We start from the raw sequence: 13,546 nt of genomic DNA, 5'->3' as shown, positions 1-13,546 counted from the left end.
AGAAGCAAAAATTGACAAGACTGATATATATGCTAAATAAGAATCACACTCCTTGTATCCCCCCCTAGAGATGGTACATTAAAAAAAAATGATGTCATTTGCTGCCATGGACAGATTATACCAACTAAAATGAATCACAATGGCCACTTATAGTTTATCTCTAGGTTGTTTGAGACATTTTTATCACCCACATGAACAAATACAAATATCATAAAAAGATACTTTAATGTAAAAACTTTTTATTGAACTATTACACTACTTAAAATACACTCTTCAAAGCAGTCACAAAAATTATAGCACTCAAACATTTTAGGTAAAACTCTTCAAGGGTAAGCTATTTTTTTTTTCAGTCAGCTTGTCCAAAGTTCAGTATCTAGAGGACACTACTACAGAGACTTGCAGTTGGTTCAGACTCAGTTTCTGCTCATGCTATGTAGAGCGTCCACAAGGTTTTTATTGTACTCTGCAATCTGCTTGGTCACAGTCTTCATAATTGACTGGTAGTCACTCTCTTGACTCTTGGTTGCTATAACTAATTACATGAGTTAAGGGAGAACACTCATCAACAAAAATAGTGATCTATTTTGGCTTTGGAAGGAACCAATTCATACTGGTATTTTTCTTATTGAAAACTGAAAACAGCCCAGAAAAAGCACAATTAGAATATATAGGAAAAATATAGTAGATTAAGATCATTTAAAACCTAAAAGGCCAAGCAAAACTTGTTTCAAAAAAGTACACCTACAGGGGCACCTGGGTGGCTTGGTCAGTTAAGCATCCGACTTCAGCTCAGGTCATGATCTTGCAGTTCATGAGTTTGAGCCCCACATTGGGCTCTGTACTGACAGCTCAGAGCCTGGAGCCTGCTTTGGAGTCTGTGTCTCCCTCTCTCTCTCTGCCTCTTCCCTGCTCATGTGCGCACACACACTCTCTCTCAAAAATAAACATTAAAAAAAAATATTTAACTCTAAAAAAAAAAGTACACTTATACTATAAAAGTTTTTGTATAGTTAATATGTTATGCATCTCAATCTAATTCTGTTCTGAAAACAGCTGAATGTTCAGAAGAACCATGTTCTCTAGAGTACCTCACAATTTCAGAAGCCTTTAGACTTCACTGTATTTCAAAATCGCCTACTTTGTGTTGCATAAAACTAGACTGCTGGACTAAAGTATATTGTGTATGGGAATCTTCTTTTTTAAAAAAAAAATGTTTATTTATTTATTTTGAGAGAGGGGGAGGGAGAGGGAGGGAGAGGGAGAGGGAGAGAGAGAGAGAGAATCCCAAGCAGGCTCCATGCTCAGCACAGAGCCTGATATGGGGCTTGATCTTGTGATCAGAACCCGAGCTGAAACCAAGAGTCAGGTGCTTAATGGACCAAGCCACCCAGGCACCCCGGGAATCTTCTGCTTTTAAACCAAGTTGCCCTATTGTGGGAACAGAGTTCCTGATGTATTTCATCTGGAGATAAGCTAGGATCCATGCTGCCCTGAGCTAAAAGTTCAGCAGTTTCCTAGAGGAGAATCTATACCACCAATGAGTTAGGAGCTATTTTTCCAAGCAGAGATGTCCTTAATGGGTCAAAGAAGGGAACTGAAAATAAGTTTTGGGGAAACGTTTCTTACAACTTCACAACACATGCCCTCAGTAGCTGTTTCCTTCTCCTATATAGTAGCACAAAAAGATAAGTAAGAAGATGGGATATAAGTTCCACCTTAGTAGAAATGTGAGGCTGAATTGGCTGAAACACAAATGAGCTTGAAGGTCAAATTTCTCAGGAGACTATTCGGTTTATCTCCCTCTCCTGCCCGGATATCCAAGGTACAGACATACCCTAATTACTGTAGACTAGAGACTAACTCTTATTCATTTATGACCCACATAGTTTGGCTCAGTGATATTTGATAGATGTATGTTAAATTTCATTTCATTTCAACCTTTAAAGAAATTCCTAGGAAAAAAAATCACTTAGTCAAGTTCATTTTCAGCTTTTTAAAGGATACATTCTTTCATCACAAAATTATTTTGCTCATGGTGTTGCCACTTCCTCTCCAAATTTGTAAGCTAAAAACACAAAATAACAATGTTAAACAGTACCCATATTCAGAACAATTATACACCCTTTTAAGAGGATAAGGAAAAAAACATTCAATTTTAAGTCTTATCAACTCCTTGCATTTTAGTGAGATAAAGCCATGGTACACAAAAAAGAAAATTAGAAAAGATTAAACAACTGTAAATACATTAATAAATACAATGTTGAATTTGACAACAGGTTTTACTCTATATGTTTATTTTAATTGGAAAGCATTGACAATATTTATTATGCCAATGAATGTGCCAAGTGAAAGACAATTTATGATTTTTTCCCTTTCCTAAAAGAACTAGAAAGAAAAGGACATAATGGGAATCTCTCCTTGAAATCTGGAAGTCTAATGCCACAAATGTGATATATATTCTAACACTGTCAAAGGTTCAACTATATAGGAGTAACTTCCTTATTTCCAGGGCTAAATTTCCTGTCTAATTCCACAAGCTGTGATAAGAGCAGAGCTGCAGTGTGAAGATTATAAGAGGGTTGGTAAAAAGCTGGCGCTGTTACAATAATTTCTGCATCAACAGGAAACTAATGTGGATATTATATTGATGGTTGTTTCCTCAGAAGACAATTTTACTGTTATAGAATTAAATTGTTTTTCTGATTTAATTAACCTTGTAACTCTGGGTTATGGTCTTTCTTTTTTAAGATGCACATAGTACTTTTCCTAAGCAAAAGACTGTCTGAAAAATGAAACATTAAAATAACATTGTGCATGGACATTTTTAAGAGGTAATGATCATTTTTAAGAATCTGATAACTGAAGCAGCATTAATATTTCTTTCTACTCTCATGTTAAAATTATTTTAAGGGCATATATTCAGTCTTAAGGTAGCATCCATCTCATTGTTTCTTCTAAAGAGATAAATCTAAATATTATGATAAATCCTAATTAATTGTATAAACTGTATGTGCCATGAGTTAACAGTATTAAATCAGATATAGCTCCCCAGCTGGGAACTCAAAGTTAAGATGAACTTAAGGAAGCAGTCAGCATTTTTGGCAATAAATCTCTAATAACCTTTTGCAAAGTCAAGTACCAAACTTTTCCTCTTTGTTTCATACAAAGAGGTGGCCTTCTTAGAATGCAGCAGACCTCTTAAGTGCTAAATGAATAATGCTATAAAAGCAACACTATGTAAAGGTCAACTTCCTTCTATATTATACATGTGTATTAGTGACTTGCCTTTAAACCTCCGAGGATATCTTGAAGCATTAATCTTTTTTTTTCCTACAACTTAATTAAACAGTCTGTTGTGTGTTCTTTATATATTCTGGATATTAACCCCTTATCAGATATATGATTTGGAAATATTTTCTCCCATTCTGTAAGTTGTTTTCATTTTGATTGTTTCTTTTGCTGTGAAGAAGCTTTTTAGTTCGATTAGGCATACGTATTTATTTTTGCCTTTGTTACTTCAACTTTTGGTATCATAACCAAAACACTGCTACCAAGACTCATGTCAAGGAGCTTTAAAAAAAATTTTTTTAATGTTTATTTATTTTTGAGAGAGAGACAGACAGACAGAGAGCAAGCAGGGGAGGGACAGAGAGAGAGGAGAAAACAAAATCTGAAGCAGGCTCCAGGCTCCGAGCTGTCAGCACAGAACCCAACATGGGACTCAAACTCATGGACCACGAGATCATGACCTGAGCTGAAGTCGGACGTTTAACCGACTGAGCCACCCAGGCGCCCCATGAGAGCTTTATCCCTATGTTTTCTACTAAGAGTTTTATAGTTTGTTTCAATATGAATATTGTTTAAATGATATCAAGTAAATAATAGCCATTCCTCAAAAAAGTCTGTTATGAAAATTATTTATAGGTGTCAAAAAAGTTTTCAAGAAAACAGTTGTGAAAGATAATGGGACCAGATTTTATGTGATCAGTAGGGATTCTCAAAAAGCAACAAATAATACAGAGAATAAATTGTGAGTTATGTTATGAATTCCTGTTACCAGTATATGGTGTTAAGTATATGATTAGTACTTGATGTGGGAATAAACAAGGTAGCCACTGACTGGGTCTAAGAAATTGTGTTTGTCAGGTGTTTTCCTCCTTAAGTATATCAATATTTTTTCCTAAGAACCATTTAAGACAATAGCCTCATAAACTTTTTCTTACATTTCTTCAGCATCCATCCCCACTCTAAACAACCTAGGATAACTGTGCCACTTACAAATCTATATCTAGACCTGTACATCATGAAGTAGAGACAGAATAACTGATAAATTTGAGTAAAAAAATCAGTGATTTCTAAGCTTTTAGTTGTGGCAAACTCTGATGAGACTCCACCCCTTTCAAAAAGAATATAAGGTATATTTTTGTCTTTAAAATGATAAATCCATATATAGCTGTCATAAAAAAATCATCAAAAAAAGATCTTGAAATATTTAAGTGAGAAAATTAATGTTTAAAGACTATATCCATAGAATTTGATTTTTGGAAAAACAATATAAAATGGGTATAGAACTGCACAGGAAAAAGTTTACAAAGATATTATACCAAAATATTAACAGTGATTGCCTATCATGATCATATTACCAAATAAAGAAAAGAATAATTTTTCATGCATTTAGTGTTAATAAATCATAGTTACAAATTGCTAATGTATGTATACTAATTAGACATGAGAATGATCAATCCTTATCAGACCATAATTACTGATTTTGTACACATCACACATGCTTCATTTAATCCTCCAACAAATACTTTTTGAACACCTATTATGTGCAAACCGCTGGCACAGTGTAAGAAGAAAGTGAATGAGACAGAAATCATCTCTATCCTCTCAGACAGGGCACTTAATCTAGAAAACTTCTGACATTGTTCAGGTAACTCTGTCAGTAGGATGAATGATATGAAAAGGGGGCTTGTCTATGCATCCTGTGTAAATAATCAGAAATGTAAATCAAGTAGTTCAAGTATAGGACTGCTTTTTACAGCATTAAACAGTTTTAAACCTAAAAATAACCTAAATGTGCAACAATATGGAACTGCTTCCGAAAATTATATCCATGAAGTCAAATATCATATAGAATCGTATTTTTTAAAAATCTACTGACAAGGGAAAGTGCTTATTAGAAACAAGTTTCTAAATAATATGTACCATATGATACCATTTCTTTAAATATATAGAAATACACATATGTGTACGTATAAAGTGTGTGTACATATAACATACACACAGAGACTAGAAGGACCTACACAAAAAGGACAAGAATTATTTCTTCTGTGAGATATTAGTCATTAAGGTTTATTTTCTTTATTTGTGGTTTTCATGATTTAGCAAAGTTTCTCCATTCAAAATGCTTGAGTTTTGAAATTTTTAAAAGCTATTATCATAACAGCTATGCCTAGAACAGGGCCTAGAACAGAATGCCCTTCAATATAGGCTTATAGAAGGAGAGCAAAAGTAAATTCACTTCTGAGTGGAGACTGTACACAGTCTGGCTATCTTCAAAACCAGAAAGTCTGGAAGATAAAACAACTTAAAGAAAAAATTGTTTTGGGGTGGAAATACAGATTAAGAACATGGGACAGACAGTTTAAAAACAGAAATAAACTTCAGTCTTTTTTTTCTTTTTACCTGAGAATGTGTCTCATTTTCTTGCAATTGTGTTTTTAGCGTCTCATACTCTACATTTAGCTTCTCCGTTATTTTCTTAAAGGCATTTCTACGGGTTGTTAATACTGTTCTCTCCTGATGTAATTTCTAGATAGATCCAAATGGAAGCAAATAATAGACTTCAGTGAATATCTAGTAAGCCTATATAAATCATTTCCTACTTAAATAATTTCAATGATAGTCTGGTTAAATTCTACCAAGATTATAATTACTCTAAAACTTGTTTGTAAAATTACCTTTTGAGTTATAATAAGTGAAATCAGTATTAACTGTATTAAGGCTGCTATATATATGTTCTTATCCAACCAAATTTAATTTAATTTAAATAATTTATTTTAATGTAAATAGCAAAGAAAAGCCACTAATAATAAAGTCTTAAGTAGGGAAATATCATAATCAAACCTGCATTTAACAAAGTTCATATCTGTTGAAATGCTCTATCCCTCGCTTTTGCCTTTTGTTTAAAACTTGTATCTCCCTAAATTCCTACTACATATGTAAACATCTTTATTTTTTTTCTTAGCTTATATATCAAATAATCAACTGAAAATAGTAAATTCTATAAACTACATACATATTAATTTGTTAAAAAAAAATTTGTATCATAATTTTGTAAGACTGTCACCATTTACCTTTTTCTTTTCTTCACCTGATGATTTTAAAGCTGGCAAATCATTATATGTTTCCAAATCAGCTGTCATTTGCTTAATTTTGCTTTTCAGAGAATGCTGTTCCTCAGTCATTTTACTTTCCAGAAGCTCCATTTTCTGTAGATCCAACTGTAGACGCTGACTATCTGAAACATAAGAAAATTCAAAACCATAGTCAAAACTTTATTCCTTTCACAAAGACAAATACAATGCAACCATTAAAAATCATGTTTTACAGAGTACCTGCAAAAGAAACGTGTTTCATTACAACCAACGAGACAATACAAAGATAAATTACAAAGAAAAAAAATACTCTTCCTCCAGGTAACCAACATAACCTGATGTATACCAACATACTTGTCTCCATTCTCATACAAACATTCAAGAACACACAGGTTTCTTTTCTTACTTAATAATATAACATATATTATGAGACCCATTATTTTTAATAGGGGCATGAAAGCAAATTAGGCACATTATATATTTATATACATATATATATGTAGCAAAATTTTGTACCTATATATACAGTCAATTCTCATTACTTATGGTAGTTATATTCCATAAAGTTACTATAAATACTAGGTTAGCAAATACTAAATCATTTGCTCCTATGGGTGATACGGGGTTAGGTTCCTGAGAGCCCCTGGTCACAATATTTTCATCCATCAACTAATACATAACCTTGTTTTGTGTGTGTTTCTGTTTAAACATACTTTATTTAATATATATCGAATTCAAGGCCAACTTATACCTGAACAAAGCTAACCTAACTCACATATTCTCTGTAAGGCACATTGCCTTACAATATTCTTAGGAATAGTGGGCTTAGGAACACGAACCAACACTTCAGCATTGTGCTTGGGAGCCATATTATACAGGAGAATCACCAACAAAAAGTACAAAACTGTGGCAAAAAGTGGCACCAAATATGCCACAAAAAGGATACTTGTTCACAGTATGAGGATTAAAACAAGAAGGCAGCATGTTGCCTTATTTGACCTCCACTGAAAAATGTATGTCAGGCAATACAAATTTTTCCTGACTTTGCACATGTCCACAAATGATCATGAAAGTGCTACAAGTATTAATTTTGGGGGTACAAATTAATTATGGTGAGTAGGTAAATTCACAAATACAGAATTATGAATGAGGACTGACTGTAAATATATGTGTGTTTAAGAGGGAGTGTGTGTCTCATTCTTTGTTGCAAAAGTATTGAGCATCTACTATGTGCTAGGTGCTAAGAATAATATGGAGATCAACAGAGACATTGATTTTGCTCAAGGAGCTATATTCTAGAGGTAGAACCAGGATATTAAAGTAAGCATTTACAATAAGTTAGACAACTACCATGAAAAGAGTAATACAGAGTGCCATAAGAGCATATGGGACTAAGAGAACTCTCTAAATATATGCCTTTTAACTGAGTGAAGCCTTAAGGATTAGGAATCCACCAAACCAAGAAGTGAATGTGCTCCAGGCAACACAACCAATATATGCCAAGTCTAGAGGTGAGAAAGCGAGGTACACCTAAGCAAATAATAAAAGTTAAGTACGATTAGGACCCAAAGTTCAAAGTGGGAAGAATTTCAGTTCATGAAGGGCTTTATGAATGAAAAAAGGGAATTGAAACTTTATCCAATATGGCCCTTTGTAGCAATGTGGATGGAACTGGAGAGTGTGATGCTAAGTGAACTAAGCCATACAGAGAAAGACAGATACCATATGGTTTCACTCTTATGTGGATCCTGAGAAACTTAACAGAAACCCATGGGGGAGGGGAAGGGGGAAAAAAAAAGAGGTTAGAGTGGGAGAGAGCCAAAGCATAAGAGACTCTTAAAAACTGAGAACAAACTGAGGGTTGACGGGGGGTGGGAGGGAGGGGAGGGTGGGTGATGGGTATTGAGGAGGGCACCTTTTGGGATGAGCACTGGGTGTTGTATGGAAACCAATTTGATAATAAATTTCATATATTGAAAAAAATAAAAAAAATAAAAACAGTCAAAAAAAAAAAAAAAGAAACTTTATCCAAAGGGCAATGGTAAGTAATCGATGAATTTCAAATCAAATTGTGGCATAATTAAATTTCAGAAAGTTCACTCTGGTTTCAATGTGGACAATTAATTAGAAAAGCATTACTAACATACAGAAGGACCAGTTAAATGTTGATTCAGTGATCTACATAAGAAATCTTAGACTGGTGTTAACACTTTGGGGATTTTTTTTTCATTAAGCAATATTTATTAAGTGCTTTCTGTGTGCCAGGCAAACTTCTAGGCAGAGGGGATACAGCAATGAATAAAGCATATGAAAATCCCTATCCTTATAGAACCTATATTCCAGTAAAAGACAACTATATATATGAAATCTAAAGTTATGTCACATGGAAGTAAATGAGGAAAAAATACAGGGGAGATGTGGAGGGACTCAAGAGATATTAGGGATTTGGGGTTAACAAAACAGGCAATTGACTGGATACAGTGGTTGAGCAAGAGGAGTCAATGCAGAGTTCCATTTCTAACTTAAAGGTAAAGGAGTTGATGGTTGGGGAGGCAGATGGAAGTCTAAACTTTTGTTTGTAGGAGGGAATGAAATGAAGGGTTCAAGTCAACTTAGGATATGTTGTGCGAGTTACCTCAGAAAGACCTAAATAGTAAACAGGACATGTATAGATATATGCGGGCGTCTAAAGCCCTGAGAGAAATTTGAAGATAGCTATTTTGAAATCATCCACATAGCACTTGAAACTATGGGTGTAGTTGAAATCATCAAGGGAAAAGGATTCAGGACAGAACCTATTTTTAAAAGAATAAATTGACATGAGGGAGCCTATAAAGGAGAATAAGAAATGACCAAAGAAGTAAAAGAAAAATGAAACCATGATGAAAAGACATTTCAAGACTAAAGGAGTGGTTTGTAATGCAGAATACTATTTAGAGATTAAAAAAAAAAAAAAAAGACTGCAAAATACAAGTTGTACTAACTGGACAGGAAAACCTTGATGTATTTCCTGAGAATAGATTTCATAGAAAGAAAAAAAAAATGGGACCAAGAGTGAGAGGAAGGTTTTGAAAACTTTGGCAGTGAAACCTCAGAAAGGGAGGGATGAGAGCTGGGCAGAGAATACTTGGGAGAGGTTTCTTCTTTTTTGCCAAGATGAAATATTTGAAGAAGACTGAAGAAGATATTGGCAAATGACATATCTGATAAAGGGTTAGTATCCAAAATATATAAGAACTGATACAAGTCAACACCAAAAGACCCCAAATAATCCAATTAAAGATGGGGAGAAGACATTAACAGACATTTTTTGAAAGAAGACATACAGATGGTCAATAGGCAACAGACGCTCAACATCACTCATCATCAGGGAAATGCAAAAACTACCATGAGGTATCACCTCACAGCTGTCAGAATGGCTAAAATAAATATAGAAGAAACAACAAGTATTGGCAAGAATGTGGAGAAAAAGGGACCCTTGTGCACTATGGTTGGGAATGCAAACTGGCGCCGCCACTATGGAAAACAGTATGGAGATTCATCAAAAAGTTAAAAATAGAACTTCCCTATGATCCAGTAATTGCACTACTGGGTATTTATCCAAAAAATACAAAAACACTAATTCAAAGGGATACACGCACCCTTCTGTATGTTTACTGCAGCATTATTTATAACAGCCAAATTATGGAATCAACCCAAGTGTCCACTGATAGATGAATGGATAAAGAAGATATGGCATACACACACACACACACACACAATGTAATATTATTCAGTTTTATAACTGAATGGAATCTTGCCATTTGCAATGACATGGATAGAGCTAGAGAGCATATACTACTAAGTGAAATAAGTCAGTCAGAGAAAGATAAATACATTATGATTTCACTTATATGGGCAATTCAGGAAACTAAATGAGCAAGGGGAAAAAAAGGAGAGAGAGAGAGAGAGAGAGACAAAAAGAGAGAGAAATAAAAAAACAGACTCTTTCTTAGCTATAGAGAATAAACTGATGGTTACTAGAGGGCAAGTGGGTAGGGGGATGGGTGAAACAGATGATGGGGATTAAAGAGTGCACTTAACCATGATGAGTGCTGAGTAATGTACAGAATTGTTGAATCACTAAATCGTACACCTGAAACTCATATAACACTGTGTGTTAACTATACTGGGATTAAAATTAAAGACTATTAAAAAGAAAAGAAAAAAGACTGGAAAGATAAATACCAACATTTGGAAAGATAAATACCAACATTTTAATAGTCATAAATATTTGACGGTGGGAATTTAATATTTAAAAAGTTTTTATTTATGCTTTTCTGTATCTCCAAAATTCTCTGTAATGAATACAAATTACAATAAGAAGGCAATGTTTAAAAAAATATTGTTTTTTTTTATTTAATGTTTATTTATTAAAAAAAATTTTTTAACGTTTTATATTTTTGAGAGAGACAGAGTGCGAGCAGGGGAGGGGCAGATAGAGAGGGAGACACAGAATCTGAAGCACGCTCCAAGCTCTGAGCTCTCAGCACAGAGCCTGATGCAGGGCTTGAACTCAAGAACCGCGAGATCATGACCTGAGCTGAAGTCAGATGCTTAACCAACTGGGCCACCCAGGCAGCTCCAAAAATATTTTGTTCTCAACAGAATTCTATAATATCTACCTTCTCTATTTCAGAGACTTTTAAACATTGTGGTTCTGAATGTAAAAGTCCTTTTTCAATGTGAGAGAAAGGTATGGTGGGAGCCAATATTACTGAGTACCTGAAATGTGCCTGACTTTATATGTTATCTCTTCTACTTCATAACAGCCTTAGGAGGTATGCTATGAGGAAACTGAAGCTTAGAAAGGTATTTTGTCCAAGGTCACACAACCAGTCAAGCTTTGGCGCTGAGTAATATTATTATCATGTTTATGAAAGGTTCATATTTAAGACAGCAAATGTTACTTAATGATCCAAAAAGATGCCTCGATGAGGAACAGTGAGCTATGAAAAGAGGAACATAACATTTGCTCAGTTTTGCTATTCAGGCTTCCCCAGACATCTTCTTTGTTTTACTTTTCTTATAGCTATCAAAGTAAAACATGAGGGGCGCCTGGGTGGCTCAGTCGGTTAAGCATCCGGCTTCAGCTCAGGTCACGATCTCACGGTCCGTGAGTTCGAGCCCCGCGTCAGGCTCTGGGCTGATGGCTCAGAGCCTGGAGCCTGCTTCCAATTCTGTGTCTCCCTCTCTCTCTGTCCCTCCCCCGTTCATGCTCTGTCTCTCTCGGTCTCAAAAATAAATAAACGTTAAAAAAAAATTTTTTTTAAAAAAGCAGCAAAGTAAAACATGATTAGAGCAAATTCAAAAATGGATACTAAAATGGAACTGCGTTGGGTAGTATTGACATTTTAACAATATTTATTCTTCCAATCCATGAGCACGGAACGTTTTTCCATTTCTTTATATCTTCTTCAATTTCCTTCATAAGCTTTCTATAGTTTTCAGCATACAGATCTTTTACACCTTTGGTTAGATTTATTCCTAGGTATTTTATGCTTCTTGGTGCAATTGTGAATGGGATCAGTTTCTTTATTTGTCTTTCTGTTGCTTCATTACTAGTGTATAAGAATGCAACTGATTTCTGTACATTGATTTTGTATCCTGCAATTTGCTAAATTCATGTATCAGTTCTAGCAGACTTTTGGTGGAGTCTATCGGATTTTCCATGTATAATATCATGTCATCTGCAAGAAGTGAAAGCTTAACTTCATCTTTGCCAATTTTGATGCCTTTGATTTCCTTTTGTCGTCTGATTGCTGATGCGAGAACTTCCAACACTATGTTAAACAACAGCAGTGAGAGTGGACATCCCTGTCGTGTTCCTGATCTCAGGGAGAAAGCTCTCAGTTTTTCCCCATTGAGGATGATATTAGCTGTGGGCTTTCCACAAATGGCTTTTATGATGTTTAAGTATGTTCCTTCTATCCCGACTTTCTCGAGGGTTTTTATTAAGAAATGATGCTGAATTTTGTCAAATGCTTTTACTGCACTGATTGACAGGATCATATGGTTCTTATCTTTTCTTTTATTAATGTGATGTATCACATTGATTTGCAAATGTTGAACCAGCCCTGCATCCCAGGAATGAATCCCACTTGATCACGGTGAATAATTCTTTTTATATGCTGTTGAATTCGATTTGCTAGTATCTTATTGAGAATTTTTGCATCCATATTCATCAGGGATATTGGCCTGTAGTTCTCTTTTTTACTGGGTCTCTATCTGGTTTAGGAATCAAAGTAATGCTGGCTTCATAGAATGAGTCTGGAAGTTATCCTTCCCTTTCTATTTTTTGGAATAGCTTGAGAAGGATAGGTATTATCTCTGTTTTAAATGTCTGGTAGAATTCCCCTGGGAAGCCATCTGGTCCTGGACTCTTATTTGTTGGGAGATTTTTGATAACTGATTCAATTTCTTCACTGGTTATGGGTCTGTTCAAGATTTCTATTTCTTCCTGTTTGAGTTTTGGAAGTGTGTGGGTGTTTAGGAATTTGTCCATTTCTTCCAGGTTGTCCAATTTGTTGGCATATAATTTTTCATAGTATTCCCTGATAGTTGCTTGTATTTCTGAGGGATTGGTTGTAATAATTCCATTTTCATTCACGATTTTATCTATTTGGGTCATCTCCCTTTTCTTTTTGAGAAGCCTGGCTAGAGGTTTATCAATTTTGTTTATTTTTTCAAAAAACCAACTCTTGGTTTCATTGATCTGCTCTACAGTTTTTTTAGATTCTATATTTTTTACTTCTGCTCTGATCTTTATTATTTCTCTTCTTCTGCTGGGTTTGGGATGTCTTTGTTGTTCTGCTTCTATTTCCTTTGGGTGTGCTGTTAGATTTTGTATTTGGGATTTTTCTTGTTTCTTGAGATAGGCCTGGATTGCAATGTATTTTCCTCTCAGGACTGCCTTCGCTGCATCCCAAAGCGTTTGGATTGTTGTATTTTCATTTTCGTTTGTTTCCATATATTTCTTAATTTCTTCTCTACTTGCCTGGTTGACCCATTCATTCTTTAGTAAGGTGTTCTTTAACCTCCATGCTTTTGGAGGTTTTCCAGACTTTTTCTTGTGGTTGATTTCAAGCTTCATCGCATTGTGGTCTGAAAGTATGCATGGTATGATC

At 34.7% G+C, this 13,546-nt stretch overlaps 1 protein-coding gene across 1 annotated transcript in view; it reads right to left on the bottom strand.

Moving 5' to 3' along the window:
• Positions 1–219: 219 nt before the first annotated feature.
• Positions 220–13,546, bottom strand: part of IFT74 (intraflagellar transport 74) — a 90,651-nt gene continuing 77,324 nt past the window's right edge. The window contains exons 17-20 of the mRNA XM_030293713.2: positions 6,360–6,523; positions 5,689–5,814; positions 2,005–2,065; positions 220–532 (exon numbers count right to left, since the gene is read on the bottom strand). Of these exons, the coding sequence (XP_030149573.1) occupies positions 414–532; positions 2,005–2,065; positions 5,689–5,814; positions 6,360–6,523 (470 nt within the window). The 3' untranslated portion in view covers positions 220–413. The remainder of the gene's footprint in view (positions 533–2,004; positions 2,066–5,688; positions 5,815–6,359; positions 6,524–13,546) is intronic.

The sequence above is a fragment of the Lynx canadensis genome, chromosome D4 (assembly GCF_007474595.2).
Source record: "Lynx canadensis isolate LIC74 chromosome D4, mLynCan4.pri.v2, whole genome shotgun sequence".
In the NCBI taxonomy this organism is placed as follows: Eukaryota; Metazoa; Chordata; class Mammalia; order Carnivora; family Felidae; genus Lynx; species Lynx canadensis.
The sequence above is the reverse complement of the archived record's forward strand: the minus strand, read 5'-3'. Positions and strand labels throughout refer to the sequence as shown.